The sequence below is a fragment of the Podarcis muralis genome, chromosome 1 (genome assembly GCF_964188315.1).
Source record: "Podarcis muralis chromosome 1, rPodMur119.hap1.1, whole genome shotgun sequence".
Lineage (NCBI taxonomy): Eukaryota > Metazoa > Chordata > Lepidosauria > Squamata > Lacertidae > Podarcis > Podarcis muralis.
This window is the reverse complement of record NC_135655.1, coordinates 68,346,960-68,372,444: the sequence shown is the minus strand read 5'-3', so window position 1 is coordinate 68,372,444 and position 25,485 is coordinate 68,346,960. Positions and strand designations below refer to the sequence as shown.

At 38.7% G+C, this 25,485-nt stretch overlaps 1 protein-coding gene across 5 annotated transcripts in view; it reads right to left on the bottom strand.

Annotated features, from left to right (window-relative positions):
- SBF2 (SET binding factor 2) overlaps positions 1 to 25,485 on the bottom strand; it is a 212,273-nt gene that overhangs the window by 80,693 nt on the left and 106,095 nt on the right. For 4 of the 5 annotated variants that reach the window (XM_028731545.2, XM_028731515.2, XM_077930483.1 and 1 more), the window contains 7 exons: positions 24,412 to 24,522; positions 21,696 to 21,801; positions 5,661 to 5,793; positions 4,126 to 4,234; positions 2,739 to 2,852; positions 2,156 to 2,233; positions 895 to 1,008 (listed from right to left, as the gene is read on the bottom strand). In XM_028731545.2, the coding sequence (XP_028587378.2) occupies positions 895 to 1,008; positions 2,156 to 2,233; positions 2,739 to 2,852; positions 4,126 to 4,234; positions 5,661 to 5,793; positions 21,696 to 21,801; positions 24,412 to 24,522 (765 nt within the window). Of the gene's footprint in view, positions 1 to 894; positions 1,009 to 2,155; positions 2,234 to 2,738; positions 2,853 to 4,125; positions 4,235 to 5,660; positions 5,794 to 19,293; positions 19,387 to 21,695; positions 21,802 to 24,411; positions 24,523 to 25,485 lie in introns of those variants that run through there. The other variant, XM_028731504.2, reaches the window with a different exon arrangement.

Genomic DNA, 25,485 nt, shown 5'->3' with positions numbered 1-25,485 from the left:
TTCTCATTCCAAATATGTTTGGAATGCATTCAGAACTCTGTTTTCTTTCAGCAAACAAAATTATGCAAGGTAAGATGTAAAAGTTACATATTAAATGCATTTAACAGCTGTGGGGTAAAAAACAACAACTAACTAGTACTAAAGCAAAATTAGGTGACGATAAAACATGAGCATTTTCAATCTTGATTCTCACTGGATCCATTGGGATATGGTACTATTTGAAGGTTTTCTTGAGCCACCTAATATGATGCCCCCTTCCCCTTCTTCTAGGGCATTGGAGCATGCAATAGGACAAATGAAGATGGAATGCTGGGTGGGGCAGACTTGTGCTATAGAAGGTCAGGGGGAAAGTCTGATGGAAAAACAACTTGGCAGATGAGTTTTGCTTCATGCTCAATGTCCGGCTGCGGTCAAAAAAATCCCCCCAATGGTCAAATAGGCTAGGAAATGCTAGCATGTTTATTCTTCCTTATTTTGGCTCACTTGCTGGAGCCATCTGGATTATTTTACAAAACTATTCACTGAATTGTGAATTAACATTTAATATGATACACATTATTCACTCCTAATCTCTGCTAGTTGCACATTGTTATCAACTGGATGGTGCATGTTAATGTGTTGGAGGTTAATGAGTGTACAACTGTTGCTTTCAAGAGCAAAGGGGTAGACAAAGGGATCACCATTTCATTTTTTAGTTTAACTGCTATCTGTAGGCTAAAGTATGCAGAAAAAACATATCAGGATTCAGCAAACTAATCTACAGTGAAGTATCAAACCACATCACTGACCTATGCAAGACAACTGCTGCACTAATAATTCTAAGACTTTTTTAACCTCTTAAAAACAAAAAAATGCATGATCATCTAGAAGCTGATAACTTAGCTTTGCTTTTACCTTGTGAAAGTTTATGACAGGTTCTGAATGAATCCTGATTAGCTGAAGACAAGATCTATATCCTTGGAAAAGCTGTGCAAATAACCTAAGAAAGACACCTCGCACTTCTTTATCCTGTGAAAAGACAAGCAAATTGAGTGCAACTATCTCCTATTAAACACAAACTAAGAGAAAAATGCTTTCTCTGTCTTTAGGCATAACATACCAAGAGGCGCAACTGGTATGGTAAAGTGTAAAAGTATAAAATCCTTTCATATGAACTCCAATGGCCCAATAAAAACAACAGTCAGAGTGTGACATCTTTGTTTAACATCTAAAGTACATTTTAGAAAGATCTTTCATTAGCTCTTGAAAGGTGAAAGATTTACCTTTCAGTTAGGAATAAAAATGTTCCAAACTTAGCCTAAACCAGAATTTAACCTATTGCTACTTCTGGACAGCTTCTTGCCAGAATGGATGGCATCACAAAGAGTAATACCAACAATGCCTGGGCTTTGTTACTCATACCTCCTGAGGTATTAAATCTACCTGACATTTAAGGATAAGGAAACATGATGATTCCAATCAGTCTCCTGAGCTCTGCCTTGTTCTCTGATTCTCCCGCTTCATCCCTTGCACATCAAGAAAGTAAGTGGTGCCCAACCAGGTGGGAAGTCCAGATTATCTGTATGAGCAGCAGTTTGGCTGCCAGAAGGATCCATCATCAGTAATCTACTCAGGAAGAAGAAGAAGAGCACAAATCTGCATGTTGAGATTCCTGCATTGAAGGGTTGGACTAGATGGCTCTCAGGGTCCCTTCCGACTCTATCATTCTTTGATTCTTATTAGTTTTCCATTAAAAATGCAGTATTGTGTGTAAGTGGTATTCTGAATTTGCATTAGTGCTAAATTTCAACGATAAAAAGTACAATGTGGGCTTACATCAGAGGACACTGATGAGGTACTGTATAACCTCATAAACCAGTATAAAGATATAGGATACTAGTCCTATGTAGAGTAGACGCACTGAAATTAATTTCAATGTGTGGCATTAATTTCAATGTGTCTACTCTGAGTAGAACTTGGTTGGATACACTGCCTTGTCAGATAGTGCCCTTCAATTTAATAGCAATTGTAAAAAATATATATGTTAAAATGAAATGATGAAAAAATGTAATAATTATAAAGTATTTATGAAGAATACAGTAAAAGGAAAACCTTCATTTCAGGAAAAGCATTATTTTTTCTGTTTATTACAAAGCTAGAAATAACTGGGTCTTACCAACATTTTGGAATGTGACAGAGCTGTTCGAGGAGGAGGAAATGCATAATCTGCTGTTTCCAAATCTGGATGTAAAACCTACAATTTTAAAGAACAAAAATTCAAAGGAAGCACTCTGTTGGCAACATTTTCCTAAGTTTATTTTTCTTAATATAGACCCTTCCACAAACATATTTCATATTAAGCCTGACAGCAAAGGCTTGCATCCCATTTAGATCCTTACCTCCCCCCTCCTATGAGACTGAACAGACAAAAAGACTCTAAAAAAATATCAAGCAATGACCAGTAAGAAAATAATTATAGCTCAACAATAAAGCAACTCTCAACAATAAAGCAACTATTGGTCTTTTAAGTCTGTAAAGGGGGAAACAGGACAGACAGAGTTGAAGATGTATGTAACAAGGGGTATAAAACAAATAAATGTTTCCTTTACAATTTCCTGGTGATTCTTGCTTTGTATTTATGCTTGGTCTATGTTGGTCTAGCATATTAGTATGAAATATTTGCCTCTTTATGTTATTTGGTAACAAACTGAGAAAACAAAAGTGATGCACTAAAGGGTAATATTGGAAATTAGACTTACTAGAGAGAGGGCAGTTTGAGTCTGGTGGAGTAGTGGTTCGGGGAGCTGGGAGAGATGAATACATTCGGGAATTTTAATTGTACCACCATCCAGATCTGCTATAATTACATCTAACTGAAAGACAATGGCAAATGAATGAAAATGTTATATGAAACTTCACATAATGGATAGGAACACAATTGAAATATTTTTTTAAAAGCAGCAGAAAAATCTCATGGGATGCCTCTTGACAACTGTGTTGTGACCTCTGGTTCTGACTCCCTATTTCAGGGGATGAGGTCATGAATTCACAAGGAGCATCAGCAGGTGGGAGGGAACTACACTGAAAACAGACCTAGACTTCCTCACATCCATGAAAGCCCAGGTGTAAGAGAAGCCTGTTTTGCCAGGAAATCTTAGGCTGCTTTCAATTGACCCCAACCCAGAAATCCCCCCCCCCAAAAAACTGCTGCAATGAAGTTGATGACTGTAAAAGCAGGCTAGGCCCTTTTTAACTGAAGAAGCTTTGCTCATCTGGTGGGGTGGGGGCTAGTCACAGAGCTAGGGCTCTACTGAAGGCTCACTGTAGGTTTGCTTGCTGTTGAAGCAACATAATTTGAGCTTCCTCCTCTGATGCTTCAGCCAGAGGTGCACATGGAGCTATCCAGGGTGCTAACTTGCTTTGTCTGAACATGCATCGTTGGAACCTGAACTTGGCTTGGCTTGGCTTAACTTTGCCTCATTGGAACCTGAAACTTGCTTTGCTGACATTGCTTTGCTGAAACCTGAACCCATGCCTAACTCACTCCTGCATGGACCTGTACCTAGAGTGAATGAGAACACCACCTGCAACAAACCACAGTTTTGATGATGTATTAGAAGCAAAATATGGAAACCTGTATCCTGATAAACAGTGCACTACTAGAGGCACAGTTGAAGTGTTGATATTGAATAGAACTGCAGCATGTACTCAACGGATTGATTAGATCAACTAAAGCATTATTATTGACAGACATGTTTCTAAAAAAGCAGGCAGCAGATAAAAAATGTTAAGTATTTATCATAGAATAAATATCTCCTTTTCTCTATTTCACAGGAGGGAAAGGATCTACCAAGATGTTGTGTACTGCAACAAATAAATATGTGCATTATCTAAAAAAATGGATGATAGATAAATTTTAAATAGTAAACCATCTTTTGATTTCTTCTATTTTGTATTTGCATACACTTATGGTTGTTTATGGGATGACTAACAATACATTTAAAACCATTTTATGTCGTTAATTTGCTTTATCCACTTGCTTGTTACAGTTCTTTTTATTATGAAGATGATCTACCTGAATTTTATGCTCAATCATTTCTCTGTATGGCAACATAAGCAGGGATAAACTTGGTTGAATATACTCACAAGTTCATGAATCTCATTACGGAAGACAGAATGCACACCAATAATAAAGGGTGTGGGTGAGCTGAGAACTTCAAGCAGCTGTGCAGGGAGAATTGGAATGTATGGGTAACTGGGGGAAAAGTGAAGGGAAAAACTGTAGCAACTTGTTGAACATAACATATTACATGAAGTAGCTTTCTTATACTTACCATTTCCTATATATACACCTTTTTAAAAAAAAAATTAAAAATCACACACTATTTGCACTATAGCAGCAAACACATATTTATCTACAGAATCACTTGACTCAACCATTTAGAAATTACTTCCCACCCCAACACAATATTATTTATCCATGAGTCACAGATAGAAATATCTGATTTTTGGATTATCAATATTTAGACAGCAAGTATTCATTTAAAATGACTGTCAGTTCACTAGTTAATCTGTATTTTACAGATAACCCTATGTAAATATATTTTAAACAGTTATGGAATATAAAAGTTATTTCAATAATGTACAGTCTACTAATGTGAAAATTAACAATACAAACTAGGCAAATAATTTATGCTCATTTAAGCAGAAGGAATTCTGAAGATCTGTTAATGGTAATAAGTTGTACCTAGACGAGGTTCATGGCCTTCATAAGTAGTTCGTTATCACCCTGGGTGTTCCCACAGCCACAAATCTATGATGTTGCTAATGCATATTGTGGGCACCCCAGCTATGAATGTTGTTATGCACAAATATTAAAATCTGATAAAGTTGCATCTGATAAAGTGGACTGTAGTCCATGAAGGCTTAAGCTGTAATAAATTTTGTGAGCCTTCAAGAGTGCAATGAGGCTCTTGTTGTTTTTGCTGCAGCAGACTAACAGAGCTACCCCTTTGGAAACACAGTATGAGTGTGACACCTACACACTAACCACGATAGTGTCTGTCCACTTCAGATAGATCTGAACAGATTTAAAATAACAGATTTAAAATAAGACCAACCCTTCCTGGAACTGGGAGGCAGAAAGAGACAACCAGTGAAAGTTGAAATATGTTTAAGCATCTTCAGCACACCAAGTTTCCCCAATGTGCTAAGGTCTACATTGGCTTTAAACCAGATTACATGAGAATCTAATATAATATTGTATTTCTGGAGTTCGAAATCTTAGAAATGTTGAGTATTACATTCTTTAAACACTGTTGTTAATTCTGGCTTTTGAATGCAAAATATAATGCATTTTACTGTATTCCATGTAACAAAACGTATGAATATAACCTGATATAGCTACCAACCTCTTTTGAACAATATATTTGAAAATACGTTTTTCAATCAGGATTCTAATTTTGAATTTCTGGATTTCAGTTCTGATGCTAACTCTTAGTTGAGAATTGATCTCAATGCTTTGAAATGTATTAAAAGGAAGTAAGTTGAATAAGTTGCGTGCAGTAACATAATCTTCTGTAAAAATGTCTAATATCTAATTAGAGGGAGTCCATGTGAAAAACTCACACCAATATGGATTTGGTGTTCCTCAATGCCACGAGTTGCACAAAAGAGCTTACCTATATTTGAGAGGAAACATTAAAGATTCAAGTGCTCTACTGGCATCGCTCAGTCTTTGGAAACTTGCAGAATGAAAGAGGACCTTATTTTCTGTAAGAACTGCGCAGAACAGACTCAGCACATTTTGAATTCCTTTACAAAAAAAACACAAATAAATTTTAGAAGATAGAAATGCACTGCCAAATAAAAGTTAAAATGAAGTAATTAACATTTTTGGAGTCACTTTAGGAAAATCTGTGGTAAGAATATAATATGCTACATCTTGGGGATTTTCTCTTTTCCATGACACTCAAGTTTTGTTTGTTTGTTTCTTTTATTTTAAGGCTGGCCCGCTCCTCTATGATTATTTCCCTATGGTTGGAATATTTTGTGTTAGATGTCTTTCAGGATATTTGATCCTATTTTCCTAACAGTGCTCAATAGTGACCTGAAATGGCATTTTGTACAAGTATTTGCGCTTCCGGAGCCAGGCAAGTGGTTAACTTATCAACCAAGCTTAATGTATCAACCTTTACATAACGGGTCTCTGAATACATTAGGTTGTTGTTGTCAGCGGAAGAACAGAAAATGTCTACTAGAAGTTATCTGTAAAGTATAAACTGAAAGTTTTAAGTCTGAACAGAAGCCAACACAGGTTATGCAAGCGACTGTAAAAGATTAGCTGGCTGTAAAATCTAAACAACTCTCGCATTAATTGAGTTAATGAATCAAATGCTACTAAAAAAAGACAGACAATAACTTATTCCAGACATAAACAGTATACCAATACAATGTCTAAACATTTTAATGCCCTGGGGCCAGCCCTACTATTTGGAAAAGGGAGGCAAAGATCTTAAGCAGCAGCTTGTTTTAGGCACCTTGCTCAGTCATTCCTCCTAAGCCTGCCCCCCACCCATCCTCCTCTGCTGCAGATTGGAGCTATGTGTGCTACATGCATGTCATACACCCTCTAAACTAGCCAGCTGCACAAGGAGGACATTATTCAATTGTTAGCCTTGAAGTAAGTTTCAATTGTCAGTCCAGTCTGCTGCTGTACAGGAGGGTGGGTGGGGAGGAAGAAACACATATTGTCCTTTGCCTCAGGCAGCAAGATGTTTTGGGCCTGCCCTATTAAAGAATGTACTACTACGTTATGTGCTAGATTTGTTTTATTTTTAGAAACTCCAAGTTGCGGTGAGAGTGAAGTGCATAACTTGCAACATGTGGTAGCTGTTAGGTGTCATCATATTTGGAAACACTTCCTCAACGATGGAATTCTGAAGGCATTTTATATGGGATTATTGGTTTGTTGTTCTTATTTTTACTATATATTTTGTGGTTTTATATATTGTGAACTGCCATAAGATCTGCGGATAGGGGGTGGTATACAAATTTAATAACTAACTAACTAACGTACTAACGTCACATTAGTTTTTGAAAAATTACTTGCAATAACCTGCTTAGGTCTTAAGTGTCAATGACCTTTTAAGGATCCAATTACAGATTAAAATGCTTACAAGTACTACAATGCTATGGCTTGGAATTCAGACTTTATTCCCACTGGCAGGAGCATCACTGGAGAGGAATTTCACCCATGTGATACTCCTGCTATTGGGAGACAATTTCTGCAGATTCCACCCTCCCCCTACAGTGCCTGCAACTTTAAGGGGTCTAAATTTGGAGAGAGAAATTCTGCTCTTCGGTGCACATCCCTATGTATATCCCAGTGCATTTAGCTGTTAACCAGAAGGTTGGTGGTTTGAGCTGACCCAGGGACAGCTGTGGGCAGGATTCCTGCATTGCAGGGGGTTGAACTAGATGGCCTTCGTGGTCCTTTCCAACTCTGCAATCTTATGATTCTATGAAGAGAATTCCCCCGCTCCCCATCATTGAAACTGTAAATTGTGCAGTCAGTCACTCACACAGCCTAAAACAACTGGGCTTGAGGAAAGCTAAATGCCTTACATGGGGCAGCTTCTATCTTCTTGGGACCGCAGGCTAAACAGAAGCAGCTGACTTGTCAGTCAGCTTATCAGTCCTCACTGGCTGAGGACCTCTGCCTACATTCTCTACTAGAGCTGATACCGACTGTCAGCATGATGGCAACATGGGATTTCTGGAGATTTGAGGGAAGTAGTATGTGCTTTTTTAACCCACAAGTTTCTTGCATACTTTGGGTGTCATTCTCCACCACCTCCCCTGGTATGCAGGAAATAGCCCCTGACCTGTTGTTTCCCCTGTTTTCTCTCTTGCAGTATGCAAAAACTATTTTACTGAGAGGAGCAAAAGCAAGCAGTGGGGAAAAGTTTGGTTTTTTTTAAATTACGTGACAGCAATGCATGGCAAAAGATTATGACAAATGAAAGGGTTTGAAAGAAATGGTTTACTTCTAATGCTTTAGCTGCTCAAGAGACTATTAACCCAGATCAACATTTTCCCTTTAAAATCATTCTTATGCACAGGGTTGAATTAGAAGACATACATTGCTTCAACAGATCTTATTTCTATTATAATGCACTCTGGTGATGTTTAAATAAATAGATAATTATAATACCAGCCACACTTATCAGTGCCAAAGATAATTTAAAAGAGCTATATGGGCAGCATAGATAGGTCCCTGCACCCAAGAAACATATGATCTAAAATAGACAGTGAAGAAACAATTGAGGGAAGGGAAGACCAGAAAAGGAAGTGAAGAATGAGTGCAAATGCCATTACAAGTCAGCAGAGAAACCAAAGGCAATGCAGAAAAAAATGGTTCTGGTAGAGAGAGGTGGGCATGATATACAGCAATCAAAGCAATACACAGTAGCAAAATCACCAAATACCAACCAATCACACTGGATATACATTTGTGAGCTGCATTCAGTACTCTCAATACAGATACAGCTCCCCAGCATTCCTCTTCTCACTTGGAAGCCTGTTAGCTCACATTCTGCACCCCCACTCTGGTTACTCCAATCTCTCACCTAGAAAAAAGCCTATCCACAAACTCGGAGTGGATGGGTGCATGCCCTTGCCCTAATTACATCCTGGTCCGAAATTAGTGGCCTACCACCTCCAAATGAGTAGGCTGCCCCCCCCCCCGAAACCTGCCATAGCTGGGGCAAATTCTTGCTCTTTACAAGTAGAGCTAGATGGCTAAATCTTCTGGCTCTCAAACAGGCTGCAGTTCTCCAGGTGGAGGTGTAGCAGAAGTGCTGAGGAGCCTACCCTAAATGTGAGTAAAATAAGTGAATCAATGGCAACCACAAACTTTCAGATTCAGTCATTCCTTAATTTTCTTTCTAGAGGTTTTACAGCTCATAAGGCAGGCTCATGATATATCACATTCTGCAAGTAGCTTCCTCTGTAACTCAAAATTGCAGTTGGGGTGAGTAAGCATTTTTCTACCTGCAGGAATTTGTTCTTGGAAGCAAGTAAATATGTTCCATAAGTTTTTCATTTAAACTAATGAAGGGCTTGAGTATATGGTTTCAGCTGTACAAGATCTGGAGTTCATCAATTTCGCCTTCATCACTTGGTGACATTGCAAAAAAACAAAAACCACACACTGAACATGTTACTATTTAGAAGCCAACATTTTACAGAGTTCAAAGACGACAGAGTATGTGAAAGCCAAACAATCCCTACAACACTACACATTTTTTAAAAAGAAAGCATGTACGGTATTAAAACACTGAAAGTGTGCTGATCACAAGTATAACTTCCTTTATTTTCTACATAAATAAATGCATCGTGCAAATTTTGACAGTTTCTTTGCTTTCGACAGAACTTTTACAATTACCAAAAATTACAGCTTTTTGCATCCCTATAGATGAAATATATCCATGTATATACAACTCTGGTCAACAAGTCGTACAAATCATGCCCACTTCAGCTGCAGCTAACACCTACATGTATTCTGCCCAATACCAAACTGGCTGCTGCTTTAAAAGAAGAACTGTTAGACCGTGGGGTTTCTTGCTAGCAGAGCTCTTAAATCTGTGGTTGACCCAGATAAAATGGGACAGTTGAAGGGTAAGATAAATTGTATTTTGTTTTTTAAATCACAAAGCCTGAGTAGAGGGTTATATATTCAGACAATTGGGATCAGTTTCACATACTTTGGATGCCAGATTGTGACTGGGTTGTTGTTCATGTAATTTAACTCTTCACTTCTGACCACTGCTACAATGGTCTTTAAAAATTACTTATGTTCAGATTATCTAAAGCCACTATTTTGGAAAGCGGTTTGTCTGTCCGTCTGTTCTCTATAGGTTTGGATGCCTCTTAAGATATCATTACCAAACCTGGCATGAGGATTCCTGATGTGGGGGTGGCGGTTTTCATTGACTTTGGAACATTCGCTGCCATTGAACCAAAATGGTGGACTGAAACACAACTTTGAAATGACTTTGTCCAATTTGGCGTTAAATGTCCAAACTACATTAATCTGTACACCTCTGAAGAAACTGTCAGTCAGTTTTATGTGACTTTGCCAAATTGGGTGTGACAGTTCAGCTGGCTTTGAAAATATCATTGCTCAATTTGGCATGATGGTTGCCAAGACGGAACCCTCTTTGTCTATATTTGGATGCTAGTTATCATGCAGAATCAAGACAGCAGACCAAACCTAATTAAACATTAGCATACCCACACTTGGTGTGTTTGCATGCAGCGCTAAAACTCATAAATTACTCTATCCATATAAAAATCACAATATTTTCTGGTTTCTTTGACTTTATAGGCAGTGCAAGGCACTTCCTACTACTTACATATATAGTACTTGATAGTACATGGGAGTAGATGTTCTCCACCGCAGTACACAAACAAAACAGATAAGCTTCAGATTTTTTTTAATAAAAAAAACCTTATAAATGCGTTTTTTTAAAATTTAAGCCACAACTGATTTAATTAAAATAATGACTATAAACAACTTTATACTTTGGCAATTAAACAGTATAGACATTTTATTAAATAAAATAAATATAATTGGGTGTATTTTTATTTAGAGGTGTATATTTTGAGAGTAACAGTTTACATATGCCTGAGGGGCATATAAAGGTAGGCTTTATAAAAACAGTTTTCTAACCTTTTGATGTCTGCAAAACAAAAAACACATGGGAGCTGATGACTGCAATCCTGTATTCATCTACCTGGGTATAAGCCCTACTAAATCCAAAGGGGCTTTTTTCCAAGTAAACATGTATAGGATTGTCCTGTAAACTGAGCTACAGAATATATTCAAATATTCTGCATTTTTAAAGGAGCCTACATCTGCTATTGTAAGTCCTAAGAGCTAAATGTAATAACTGTTTACTTCTCTTCCTTCCTTAAACAAGTCAATGAAATAAACAAGCAAAAGGTCCTTTTCAGCTCCTGAATGATAACGTATTGCAACAGCAACTTCTGAAGACAGATCAGTGTTGCTTCCTCATGCTGGAAGGCAGAACTATATTTGTTGGTAACCTTGAACTTCAAGGTACATCCGTGACACTGACTAGCCAGGGCACAAACAGACTAGACAACACAAAAACATATCAACAATCTTTCTCATGTTGATTATTACAGATTAAGATTCCATAGTCAAGCATACATCCTGTTGAACATTATCCATATGCTGGAAATTTTTGAACAGAGGTTTCCTGACTGACCTTCACTGTTTTCAAGTATTTGAAATGATATGTAATTTGCACTAAAATATCTGACTTCCTACTTTTAAAAAATGCAATCAATCAGCCTGCTTCCTGTTGTTCTTTTTAAGAAAATGATTTAAGAGACACGCATGCACACAAAAGTGCATAGTTCATTGTTCAAACTATTACAATATTATTCCATGGTACAATGTTTCAGAAGTCTAAAAACAGTGACTGTAAGATGCTTAAATAAAATGAGCAATTATAGACACTGGATTAGGGTATTTATCAAGATCAATAAATTCTCTAACCAATATGATGCAACAGGTTCCGGGATCTTAGAATAGGTTATAATTAAAAGCTTAACAAAAGAAATAATCTGTAACCTAGTGAGACTAATCCACAAAAATGGGTCAACAACTTTGAGAAAGCTTTTCTGAAAGATTATGGTGGTTGGCACAGCCCAGTACAGAGGTTGTAAAAGTTTTATAATGCAACATCTTAATAGGAATGGGAAACAGGCTTGATTAAGAGACAGTTTAAAGTGGAAGAGACATTTTGAAATATTATTCCAAGAAAACTGGTACATCTGCCTAGTAAACTGACAGTAATTTTACGAAGTAGAAACAAACTCAAATGATATTAGTTCATTGTTTATTTTGGGTGCTTAATATAATACAAAGAATTTAATTACTCTCTAGATTTACTGAATTCAGCATTAATAACAATAGTCAGTTCAAACCAGAAACTCAGCACTGCCCAGGACTCAGCAAAGGCCAAACATGTATGAACCCTGATACTCTAAATGAAAAGGAGATAAATGTTAAAAATCAGGAACTGTCAGTACCTATATATTGGCAAAACAGACTTTATGTGAGCATAGAACAGTAAACATAGAAAGGAGGTGGGCATTCTGAGTATTCTGGGGTGCGGCTTTCATCTTGCTTCAGGCCGAGGGAGCCGGCGTTGGTCCAGAGACACCTTTCTGGGTCATGTGGCCAGCATGACTAAACTGCTTCTGGTGCAACGGGACACTGTGATGAGTGCCAGAGTGCATGGAAACACTGTTTACTTTCCCACCGCAGTGGTACCTATTTATCTACTTGCACTGGTATGTTTTTGAACTGCTAGGTTGGCAGGAATTATTTTTTATCTCATAGCTTTTTGCCTGGTGTAAAGTTACATATATAAAGTTTTTGGAAGAAACAGGTCAAATACTATAAAAGTATTTGGCCATCAGGTTGCTCTGAAAGAACATCTTAAAGTTATTAACCTGAAGGAGCGTCTCCACCCCCATCGTTCAGCCCGGACACTGAGGTCCAGCTCCGAGGACCTTCTGGCGGTTCCCTCACTGCGAGAAGTGAGGTTGCAGGGAACCAGGCAGAGGACCTTCTTGGCAGTGGCGCCCGCCCTGTGGAACACCCTCCCCTCATATGTCAAGGAAATAAACAACTGACTTTTAGAAGACATCTGAAGGCAGCCCTGTTTAGGGAAGTTTTTTATGTTGGATCTTTTATCGTGTTTTTAATATTCTGTTGGGAGCCGCCAAGAGTGGGAAACCCAGCCAGATGGGTGGGGTATAAATAATAATAATAATAATAATAATAATAATAATAATAATAATAATAAACACAACTTCAGTTTAAAGATAATAATGTGAGAAAGTTAAAAATATGAAAAGTTGTAACAGGTCCAGGACAAATGCTGCAAGGTACTATTTAGGCCTGTTTACATTCACAAATCCCTTTGAGTCATGGATGGATACAGAAGCAGCATACAAATACAATTGCTTTCAGTGTTCATTCACTAGTTTTTACATAGCTTCTCTGTGTCCCCACCTTTCATACCCATTTATCCCCACAGCTCTTTTTTAAAAAATAAAAAATGGTACTTTATTTATTACATTTGTTAGTAGCTTTACTTTTCCCAAGGCAATAGAAAGTGATTTACAACCAAGTCTCACAGAACTGGCTGATAGAACACAAATAATTTCTCTGCTTGGGATATGCATTCTAACCAGTTATCTTCCTCCACACAAAGTATTCCCTATTTCTAATTAGATCACAATACCATCACCATCACCATCATATCTTATATACATTCCCAGCAAAGTAGTAAAAGGACAGTGGAAGACTGAGCTGGAACAACCAGGTGGCATGTTGAGTTACGGAAAAGCTAAGCAGAATGTAGGACAATGAAGGGAAGTTTTGACAGCTGCTTCCTCTGCTATACATTTTTATGGCTAAAAAGAGTCCAAGATTACTGTACTCTGTAAGTCTGACAGTATAACAGCATATGGATATGTATTTGTTAACTGAATGAAATGTTCCAGTGATCCAGCAATTACTATGCTAATATATTAGCATATAGCTTATCATATTGGCCCGATTATAAGCCGCACCTGAATATAAGCCACACATTTAAAAGTTGGGGGGAGGAGAAAAAAAGACAATACCCGAATATAAGCTGCTCCCTTCCTCATTTTCTCCTGTCCTTGCCTTTGGCGAGAGAATGGGGGGCTACGTGCAGGGCGGGCACCACTTCACCGTGCTCCTGGTGTTGTTTGGCCTGCACTCCTAGCTGTGTAAATGGGCGGGGGGAGCCATGTTATGTTGCCTGCAGCCTTTCCCCTTCCTCGCTCTCTCCTTTTCTGGCCTTGGGGGAGAGGACAGGGGACTATGCGTGGGGCGGGCACCACTTTGCCGCGCTCCTGGCACTGTTTGCCCTATGCTCCTGGCTGCATACTGGATTATTTTTGTAAGCTCGCAAATATAAGCCACACTTTAAGTTTTCACAGTTGGAATCTGGGGGTGGGGGGAAGTGCGGCTTATATTCGGGCCAATACAGTATATGTTTATGGGTCAAAGTATTGGGTGACAGCTCAGCTTCAAGATCCTAGAGCCATTTTAATCTGGTTTTAGGCCTGGTTATGGAACAGAAATTGTTTTAATTGCCTTGGTGGGTGAACTGAACATGAGAAGTGCACCCATTAGTTCCATTGGATCTCTCTACAGCTTTTGATGCAATTAGTGTGGAAACACTAATTGAGGGGATGAGAAAATACCCTTGCATATTAGTTTGAGAACATGTCCACCTGTGCAAACAGACAACATTGACTCTAGAAGATGGTATTGTGCAAAAGTGTGTACAACTGCCAGCTGCTATGTTCAAAGGAGCATGGGGGGGGGGGTCGCCCATGTGTGTTTCAAAGGCTATGTGTATAAACATACAGCCTCAGTTGTTTGTAGCTTCCACCACTATACAGTGGTACCTCAGGTTAAGAACTTAATTCGTTCTGGAGGTCCGTTCTTAACCTGAAACTGTTCTTAACCTGAAGCAGCACTTTAACTAATGGGGCCTCCTGCTGCCACCACGCCACAATTTCTGTTCTCATCCTGAAGCAAAGTTCTTAACCTGAGGTACTATTTCTGGGTTAGCGGAGTTTGTAACCTGAAGCGTCTGAAAGCCGATGTACCACTGTATAAAAAGTAAAGCACTTTTAGAAAAAGGAGGAGTCCTGATAGATACAGCACTTCATCAGTGTTTGTATTTGCCCATTCTGGATGTTCTTTTTATTTGCATTCTTTGTAACTGTTTTTCAGAATAATCAAGCCTTCAAGTTGCAGAAGGTTGCTTGGCAATTCATATCTAATAGGTCACTGGTAGGTTGATATCCTGTAATAAACATGGTCTGGGGTGGCCTTCAGACATATCAAGTGTAATATTCTAGTTGTTGTGGTCATAACATCCTGAAACCTTTGATAGAGCAAAAGCAGATGGGTGATGCAGCACTACCAAATGTCACACAGACTGTCAGATGCCATGTGTACTCTAAGCCTGTGTGCCACAAAAATGTATGGCATATTGGTTAAGTGTGAACTCACTCAGAGAAAGCAACTGCTTTGAAAACTATCAAGTTAAATTTTCAAAGTTCATCATATAGCTAACACTACTGCCACAGACACTTATGCTTTGAACTTCAAAATTTAAGATAGCTGTTTATTCTGTATGCATAAATTAAAATTACTACTTTAAAAAGTACTGAATATTTGTAATAGTCCAGTACTGAAGTTGTGAATTCCAGTAATCATGAACTGTGGGCATTCAAACAGAGATTCTCATCCTCTTTTGCAGCAAGAAATTAAAAGTTAAACTTGTAATTATTTCAGACTTCTAAAATTACTGCTACATTTGTTTTGTGTGTGTACATATGTGTTCAGTTCTAACTCTCCTTTCCTCCTCTAAATCACTTGCTTTCTCAGGCCAAAACACCTAGGCCACTAAGTATATTTAGAAGTGAGATGGACAGCTCTGAATCCTATGGTTCACGGTTTATTTAGGGAGATATTGGCCCAAGCAGCATGTTACTACAGTACATAGTAAAATAAATAGAAATAAACTGTTTATAATATTCAAAGAAAAGGCTCAGCAAATAAATAATGAAAACTAGCTTCATAAGTTAATTAAAATGTTAACCTGCCCTTCCTGCCAAAGGACCCCAGAGCAACAAGATTTGTGAACTTTCCAGAAGTTTGAAGAATTAATATATCAGGGAGCAACTGCATTTGCTCTGGGTTCATCCATGTTCAGACAGCAACACATCAAATTCAAATTATAGCTGCAGGTTCAGGAATAGATACTTGGTTATTTTTAGCTGACTTTGCTGTGGTTTCCTCAAGTGTGTACATGAGTGTTTTACAGACACTTATCTGTTGTTTATGCATTATGTATTTGCCAAGAAACACTGTTAGGTCTGCAATATATACACTTGCCATGCAATGTTCAAAGTGGTCCTTTGTCTTTCAGCGGTCTGCTCCTAATCTAGATGCAGAAAATAACTGTCCATGAAACTATGCCAGCTATTTTTAAATTTTAGTTAATATTACTAGATGTAAATGATACCATATGTTAACAATTTTTTGTTCAGATGTATATTTGTTGATCTTAGTAGAATAATAAAATTTAGAGTTGGAAGGGACCCTAAGGATCATCTAGTCCAACCCCCCTGCAATGCAGGAATATGCAGCTATCCCATATGGGGATGAAATCTGCAACCTTGGCATTATCAGGACCACGCTTTAACCAACTGAACTATCCATGCTGACTTTCAACTCTTGTAGTAAGCTGCTTGCAACTCCACAGCCCAGTCTGAATTCATAAAGCAACTCAGGCCTTTAATTATGGTGATCTTGACAGACCAGGAAAAAATACAAACTGAACCTAGTGAGAGAAGTTATAGTTGTAAGCCAGTCCTGATGGCTGTAGTTCCAATGTAGGCCTGAAGGTTTCCATGTGAATGATAGCAGTTCCACCCCACTCACACACCTCTGGTCAACATGACCCACAATAGGGTTAGTAATTCTGGACAATTTATTATTTTTCAGATGGACCCATATAGTTGACTGCGGCTGAAAAAATTCTGGAAAATGGGATTCTCCCTCTAGGCATGATTTTAACTGAAACCAAGTTTAAAAATAGGTTATTTGATTTCATTGCTCAAGTAAAGCTCTTAAAAGTGATATCACTTTCAATATCTGGGGAATAATAAGTCTGCCTCTTGTCAATTTATCATAAACAGATATCTTAAAATAAAGCCTATTTTTAAAATTATGTTTCATTCTTTCATGGATTACTAATGATTCAAACTATTTTGGACTATTGCCCTCAAATGTAGGTTGGTGCCCTGGATATTTGTCTGTTCAGAGACAATGTGTCCTGGGTGGTGTTACAAAGCCTTCCTTTTTCTGGAAAGGGGGTTTGGGTGGGTTACACATCACCATTGCACAATGTTTCTCTAAATAATATAGCCAAAGTAAAAAATGATGAATTTGTTTTGTAATTGTTGACTACTCTGTATTTGGTAAACATATGGGAACAATTTGTTAAAGACAGCTCATGTCTGTGCAAATGCAGCTCTAGTAACATGTTTCAACGTTTATTTTAGGTTTGTTCTCTCATAACTCTTGCTTTCCATAGGACGCATTTAATATGTAAAGAATGCACTGCGACATTCAGAAAAATACTAGTTCCCTTTATAGAGGACTAGTTACTAATAAATTTGTTTGCCATTAAGGGGTGAGAAACAATTACTGCTTTAATCTTAATTTTTTAGAATTGTGGTTGGTGGAAGCAGAGATTTAAGCAACTAGGTGCCTCTTTATTTCACAGAGGAAGTAGCTGCACTAGGGTGGTTGGGTATAACTAGCTTGCTGCAAAACTGCTCTATATTTAGATTACAGGCCTTAATTTAGAACAAAGAAAGAATAGAATGAAGATCCCACCATTCCATGCCAAGCCTCCCAGACTAATGTAACTATTCATCTGTCTGCATGCAAAAGACTAGAAAAAATGATGCAGAAATGTTTTTAAAAACTAGTTATTAATCCAGTGTCTTTTTTATCAATTTCAAATAAATGACCTTTAGTACATTAACATCTGAATAGAATTAAACATAATCAGAGTTGAAAGTTGGTCTGAGTTTAAACAGATTATTTTATAAAAGGCATGAAGGATATATTGAGGCTTAAATAAACAGAGATCATATAATACAGCCCAAGACAACCATATTTTGTTAATTATAGCTATTCCTACACTATTATGTCTGAGAAAAATGAATTAATGTTTTCTCAGAACTAGGGGCTCATAGAACACTCTCTATAGTTTGCTCACTTTTCAATATTCTTTTATAGCTTTTTACAAAAGTAGTCATGGAGGGCCAAACAGATCCTGAAAACCCCTAATTAGTTTGTGCCCTTTCACAACTCTTCAAAGCCACTGCCACTCCCTTTCATATCATCTGCACTTGTGCCATTTGAGTCAGTGATCCATAGAGTCATATTACCTTACTGGATATTATGATGTCACAACAGCAAATAAAGCACATTTACTTTCTGTAACATCCTTCCCAGACCTGGGACCTTCTAGATGTTTTGGTCACAACTCCCAGCATCCCTGTCCATTGGCCATGCTGGTTGCAGCTTATGGAAGTTCTAGTCCAAAGCATATTGAGTGCATCAGATTGGTGAAAACTGTCTGATACAGATCACATGGGTAATTCTAGCCAATCAGGGATCATTCTAATAACTGAACTCTTGCAGCTCTTTCAAAACCACTACCCCCAAATTAGTGAAATGTGGGACCCTTCTTACACTGATGAAGATTTTAACAACAAAGCCCCCGCTTCCCATACAGAAACATTTTCGCTCAGCTCTATTTGCATTTTTATTATCTGTGTTGACTTGTTTGGTTCCAAGGGGAGGGGAAAGCACAAATAATGAAAAAATTAAGAATCCATACAGACAACTTGGCATAGAGCAATTCAAAGTAAAAATAAAGTTGGCAAGAAAGCAGGAGAGCAATGGATGGAAAATGTTAAGTGTACACATCAGTCACACTTTATCACAAGTGTAAACCCTTGTTCCACTTAACTCCTAACAAAACCAGGGATTCACCGCATTGTTTACCTTCCCATGTCAACATCCTATAAAATTGTAAGCAGGGTTTCTTTTCATTATGAACTCACCGGAACTCAGTTCCGGTACCTCTCAGCTGAGCGCCATTGGCATTCTAAGAGAACAAAGGAGGCGTACATGGTGACTTCTGGCACCTCTTTTTCTCGAAAAATAGCATTGATTGTAAGTAAAGTAAAATCCACCCGAATGTTGTTCTTCCTCAGCTGAAAAGCCAGGTTTCTTACATATGCATAATATTCAATAGGCTTCTAAGCCAATCCAGCAACATGTCCAGTACCTCTCCTAGATTACCAAAGGTGCTCTATAAATGCTCAATTGCCTTTGTCCTCTACCTCCAAAACCATGAAATTTGTTGGGTGAGTTCCAGAAAAATGCCAGTGCTAGGCAACAATAATTCATTTGCATTCATTGAAAATCAATGATGATGAATTATGCAAAAGGGAGTCTAAGCCAAAAGTCTTTCCAAACATTCCACAGCATGGCTTTAGATAACGATACTCTACAATTTGCTTTGTCAGTATTGTGACCTGAGGGTAGCTAGTTTTCCAACTCCAACCACTTACATGAATTTTCTGTGGCTTGGGGTGCATTCATGCTGTCTGAGAAACTTGTTTCAAAATTTTCCAGTCTTTCATTCCCGCATAAGGCTTATTTTAACATTTGAAAGCAATCTGTAACAGAAGCAGAACCACGAGTAGGCTATGACAGAGTAAGCTAAACATCTTTCCTAAATTTAGTTTTTGTTGCAAATGGTCTGCTTAAAATTAGTGGACACTAAAATTTATGTTTTCACTGACCATGGAAAAGCTAATATGCTAACTTCTTCGCCATCACAATGAACTTCTTCAGTCTTCAACAGATGCGGATATATTCTAACCATAGAATTTTCTCAAGGGAAAAAAAGTATGTTTGTGCCAATGTTCTGGTTCCTGTGTAAGTGGCTCAAAAACTACAATGAAACTATAGTAAATTACTCATAAATGAGTTAGTGAATGTCCCAAACTTGTTACTCAGCACATTTTTGTACAAGTGAACAAAACATTCTGTAATACCTGTTTCATTCTGGCTTTTTACCTTAGACCGAGAACATTAAGTGTAAGCTCTGTGGTTGGTCTACCAGTCCAAGGGCTTTCTTTTATACTATAAAGCAGCTGCTGGTGGATTCAGATTCAGCAGTGGGAAAGTGGGCTAGTGAAGGTAGAAAGGGGCATTTTAACTGTTTCTTTGCCAACATTTGTGTGCTTAAGATCATGCTGCTTTTTCACCTCTAGGAGTAAATATATTTAGATCTATATTTTTTACTCCTTAGGGAAAAGAGCAATGGAAGCGGGGGGGGGGGGGTGAGTAGACAAACAGCTGGAAATGCCAGACTTCTGCTCAATCTAAAGTCACCCACAGCTGCTTTGCACTATAAAAAGTTATATCATGGAACATGCTGTTCTGCCATGACTCCAAGAACATGCATGGCTGTAGGAGTTGTTTTTTTACCCTGGGAGTAAAAAAAAACCTCACCAGAAACCTCACAGCTTCTGTACTAAACACATATTTTTCTGTTAATTTACTACATAATAGACCAATGAAACTGTCATCAGCAAAAGTAGCAAAAGGGACTGTAACTCTGTAGCAGGTTATACACTTGTCCCTCTTTCAATCCCTGATGTCTGTTGGTAGGACTGGGCAGTCTCCTGTATGAAACCCTCGAGAGGATGCCAACAATACTGAGGTAGAGGAGGAAACAGTCTGACTTGTTATAAGGCAGCTTCCTATGTACTGTTTAGTGTAAACATTCACTCATCCCTTGTAACTGTTTCTAGATTTGCGCTGAAACATCCAACTGAGTAAAGAAGGCTTTCAGGTGCAGATGCCATAAGGATTATTTTTTCAGCAAGAGATTGAGGGTTTTGGGGGAGTTAACTGCTGAGTGCTATTACAACTGCCACATGACTTTCCAATGAGATACGACAGAGAAAAATGTGCCCACAGAGTGCTTCTTTCTTGGTACTCTGCAGGGAGCTCTACTTGAAGGCACATCACACATCACAGCTATACTTCTGTTGTTCGAGGAACAGAGCAAAACCACAAGGAAAGCACATGTACCCTCCAGGTCCGGTGTCACTATGAACCTAGAAAGATAATTTTCCTGCCACTTATGGCAACACTATACCTCAACTTTCATCCAGTAGATGGGAGTATATCTTAGCAAGGGGTAAAAGCTGTCTCACTGCACAGTATATATGCCCCATGCAAGTACAAAAAATATTTAGCTTCATTTCTCAACAAGCTGTCATCCAAGTACTGTATCTTTCTTTGCATAAAGGTTGCTGTTATGTATCTTCTCTCCCAAAACCAGGCTTTACAGATTTGCTTCCATTGAAAACTTGGTACCTTGTGCATATTTCATTCTCCCTGTGTGCTGCATTTCTAATTTGTCCCTGTTTATTGCAATATGTTCACCATTAGGAATTAAATTGAAAAAAATGTTTAATACTTGGTTTAATTTCTCAGCTACAAAGAGATATTTTAAACTTTAGTTAAAAAAACAAAAGAAATATTAAGGTTGCACAGCAAAGAAACAAGCAGCTGAAGAAGAAAAAAGTACAGAAAGAAATATCACAGATTAGATCTATGATAATATTATGGTATGACAGAAACACATCTACTAGGTGTGATAAATTCCTCAAGTCATTGTGATTTGTACTAGCTTCAGACTCATTTGTCTCAAGTGTGTGCACGCATGCAGAGCAATACAGCAGTAAAGTACTAATCAAACTGGATACAGCTGCAAGACACCCAGGTTACATTCAGATCATCATTAGGACATGTACAACTATGTTCCAAAATACAGAAAAAGCAACATCTTAGGTTTTGAAACTCAAAACCAGCAAAAGTTACTATTACATATGTGCAGTCAGTTTAGAAACAATGGCAAAATATAAAAATAATAATAACCCCAAAACAGACATACCTAATTGTTGAAACAGAAGAGCCACACTGGTCCCTGTGACAGGAAGACTATCATGTAAAGGAGTTTGTATCAGTTGCCTGTCTCCTGCTCCCAAGGAAAACAGCTTCTGTAGAAATATATATTAATACACTATTATTGCTTATGCAATATGAGGCGAGTTGTTTTTGAACCATTGTCATCAGATATATATTAATTAAGTCAAACTGTTGTTTATGTGTTTACAATTGCATACTATTCAATATCCTACAATTTTGGGCCCCCAAACACGGTCGTCATGTTGCCAATATAGTTCTAGCAACTGCTGTGAGCACAGTGAACAAACACTTGTCCCTCTCTTGCCACCAATCACTAACTGAGTGTTCTGTGAATCACAGAGAACACTGATGGGGTGGGGAGGTATCTCACTTCTCCCTGGGCTTTGCAGCATCATGAGTCTTTTACCAGGGCTTATCTTCTCCAAGAAGATAAAGGACCCAATGGACTTTGGGGTGACTTAGCAGCAGCTGCTAAGGGGTAGCGGGTGGCGCTGTGGGTAAAAGCCTCAGTGCCTAGGACTTGCTGATCGAAAGGTCGGCAGTTCGAATCCCCGCGGCGGGGTGCGCTCCCGTCGTTCGGTCCCAGCGCCTGCCAACCTAGCAGTTCGAAAGCACCCTCGGGTGCAAGTAGATAAATAGGGACCGCTTACCAGCGGGAAGGTAAACGGCGTTTCCGTGTGCTGCTCTGGCTCGCCAGATGCAGCTTTGTCATGCTGGCCACGTGACCCAAAAGTGTCTCCGGACAGCGCTGGCCCCCGGCCTCTTGAGTGAGATGGGCGCACAACCCCAGAGTCTGTCAAGACTGGCCCGTACGGGCAGGGGTACCTTTACCTTTTAGCAGCAGCTGCGGGGAAGGGCTGGTCAAGATCAGGACCACAGAGTGTGGGAGAGGGAATTAACCCTTTCTCCCTGAGCCATAACCCCAATGAAAATCATTGTCATTGTTGCCAACATCAGTTTCCCTCTACTGAGGAAAATAGCAGCTCAAGGGAGGATTGTTTTGGGACTGTGGAGGGTTAACACATACACTCATGTGGCACTATAGTATCGGGCTCCTGCAAGTCTGCTTTAAAAAAAAGAAAGAAAGAAAATAGTCTTTTTCTGACTATTTCTGACTGAACGCAAAAAGGCATCCAAGAATTGGCTGCTTTGTAAGTCCATTTTCTAGTAATCTTGGTTGTAAGTCCATTTCCACGTCCATAAAACATGAAAAAGAATGAAAGATCCCTGTTCATCAAAGCCAGGCAATCCACTGAGAATTGGAAAGGAAGCAACTAAACAAATGGAAGGAGTGTGGAAATGGCTCTGGCAAGTCAAGTAGAGGCAAGAGGGAAAGAAGTATACAGAGATTCATGCTTACTAAAGCAGGCTACAGGATAAGTTGCCTGAGAAAAAGCATAAAGCATTGCATCCAACACAGTAATTCCGTTTGCAGAATGACTTCTGCTAACACAACTTCCCATCCCTCTCCTTACCCTATGAACCCTTTGCACAGATGCACCAAATGCACTATAGGGTTCCCCCAAGATTTGGGAGGAGGAGGAGGGCAAGTTCCACTGTGCAAGTGGAAGTCATTCTGCAAACACAATTACTTCATTGGGAACTACTTGGAAAGGTGCCATATACTGGGTTTGACTGAGAGTCCATCTACTCTCAGTGGCAGCAGCTCTCCCATCACCTGCTACCTGATCCTTCTTTAGGCTAAGAATGCCAGGACTGCAAAGCATGTCCTCTAAAGAGAGGGTGTTGCGCAAGGACTGAAGCATGGGGGTTAAGAAAAAAATGCATATATGGTATATAGTAGATTGGTCAAATAGTCATTATGTCAGCACTACCTTCAATGAGTATATAAACTACAGTAATGTACAAGCAAGAGTTGGGAATGAAGCTAACTTATGAGGAAATGGGAAGAAGAAATTCTGGCTTCTTTTCTAGGTAACACACTACTCATTCTTCAGTACAGTCTACCAACTCAAAGTATGACAAGGACATTTCAGTGCCCCCCCCCCTCTTCCCTGATCCAGGGTACTATCAGCAGAGTATGTTGGCAGTAGGGAAATGGGAAGGAAAAGGCTCTTGCTGATGGTATTCACCATAACACCCCACTTCTGAAATTTGCAATGGCAACTGAATTACCTTTATCATGACAAAATCATCCATACTTACATGTGAATTCTGTGCAACTATTTTTCATCTTAAGGCACAAATTACTAGTATGCAACAGAGCATGGTTTTCTTAAAACCTAATTTCATCATTGTTGTCTTTCATTGAAATCTGCATTATCATTGAAGACTATGTGGTAGGTCCACTGAAACAATGAACTACACCAGGACTGACCCAATAAAATCAAGTTCAAAGAACAGAAAAACTCCGCTCCCCAGTATCTCATGCAAACCAAGAAAAAACATAAAATATTTTGAAGCACTGGTAATAAAAAAGATTGAATTCTACAGCAATGTTTCTGAATTCGTACTATGCCTTGAAACAGGAATTTGAAATGACAGAATTAACCCTTTGACCTTATGGTGGAATGGAATTCTCGCTCTCTTTAGAAGACGGGCCACTGGGACATACTCAACTGAACTATGGTCCTCTATTGAATCAAAATATTTAAAGAATTTATTTTTTGCTTTCTTCATAAATCAAATTAGCTGAATAAATACCCTTTTTTCCTATTTACCTGTGACCCTCCAGCAGCAGGGACAAAGCACGAACAGAGATTTGCAATGATACTCTCCAGTGAAACATGCAGGTTGTCCACATACACAGTGTAGACCAAGCCAAGGCAAGCCTAAAACATGAAATAAAAATATATTACATTGCAACCTGGGGAAAAGATAATACTAATAATTATTGGAAAATATACATCTGTAGTATAAGGAATGCAATTTTGGAATATTTATATATGAAAATAATATTTTGCTTAATTAAAGTGCAATCTAAGGCTTTCGAGTTAGAACTATATAGCTTTATCAGTAGTATGTTTCCGTAGCAGTAGTTTCAGGCCTGGTTTTAGAACTGAAACCATCTTGATAACCATGACTGATCTTTATGAGCAGTGAGAAAAGAGAATGTTGTTTTGCCTCTACCTGTCAGCAGCTTTTGATGCAATTGACCATGGTGTTCTTCTGAAGCAACTCAAAGAGATGGGAGTTGGTGGTAATGTGTTACATTAGTTCTGCTCTTACCTGCAGGGTTGCTACCAGACAGTTCTAGGAGATTGGTGCTTAGCACCACGGCTGGGTCCCATAGGGCTGCCCCACAAGAGTCGATTCTGTTTCCTTTTTCTATTGAGCATCTATATTAAAGAGTTGGGAGCTCTCGTCTGGGGGTTAGAGCATAGTTTCAGCAGCATGCTGATGAACACAGCTTTCTGCATTCCACTGAAATCAAGAAAGGCTGTGAAGATGTTGGACAAGTGTCTAGAGGTAGTGATGGACTGGATAGAGTCCAATAAACTCAGCTTAAATCCTGCTAAGATGGAAGTGTTGTGGGGGGTGGTTCCTGTTTCTGGGAATTAGGTGTGTGATCCGTTCTGCGAGGTGACTGCACTCCCCTGTGAAGGAACAGGATCACAGTCTGGGCATACCCCTGGATTCCAACTTGTCACTAGAGTCTCAAGTGGCTTCTGTGGCTAGCAGAACTTATGCCCAGCTTATGATGGTTTGCTGTCTATGACCATTCCTGCACAGCGATAGTTTTGCTCAGTTGTCCATGCTCTAGTGACCTCCAATTTGGGATACTATAATACTTA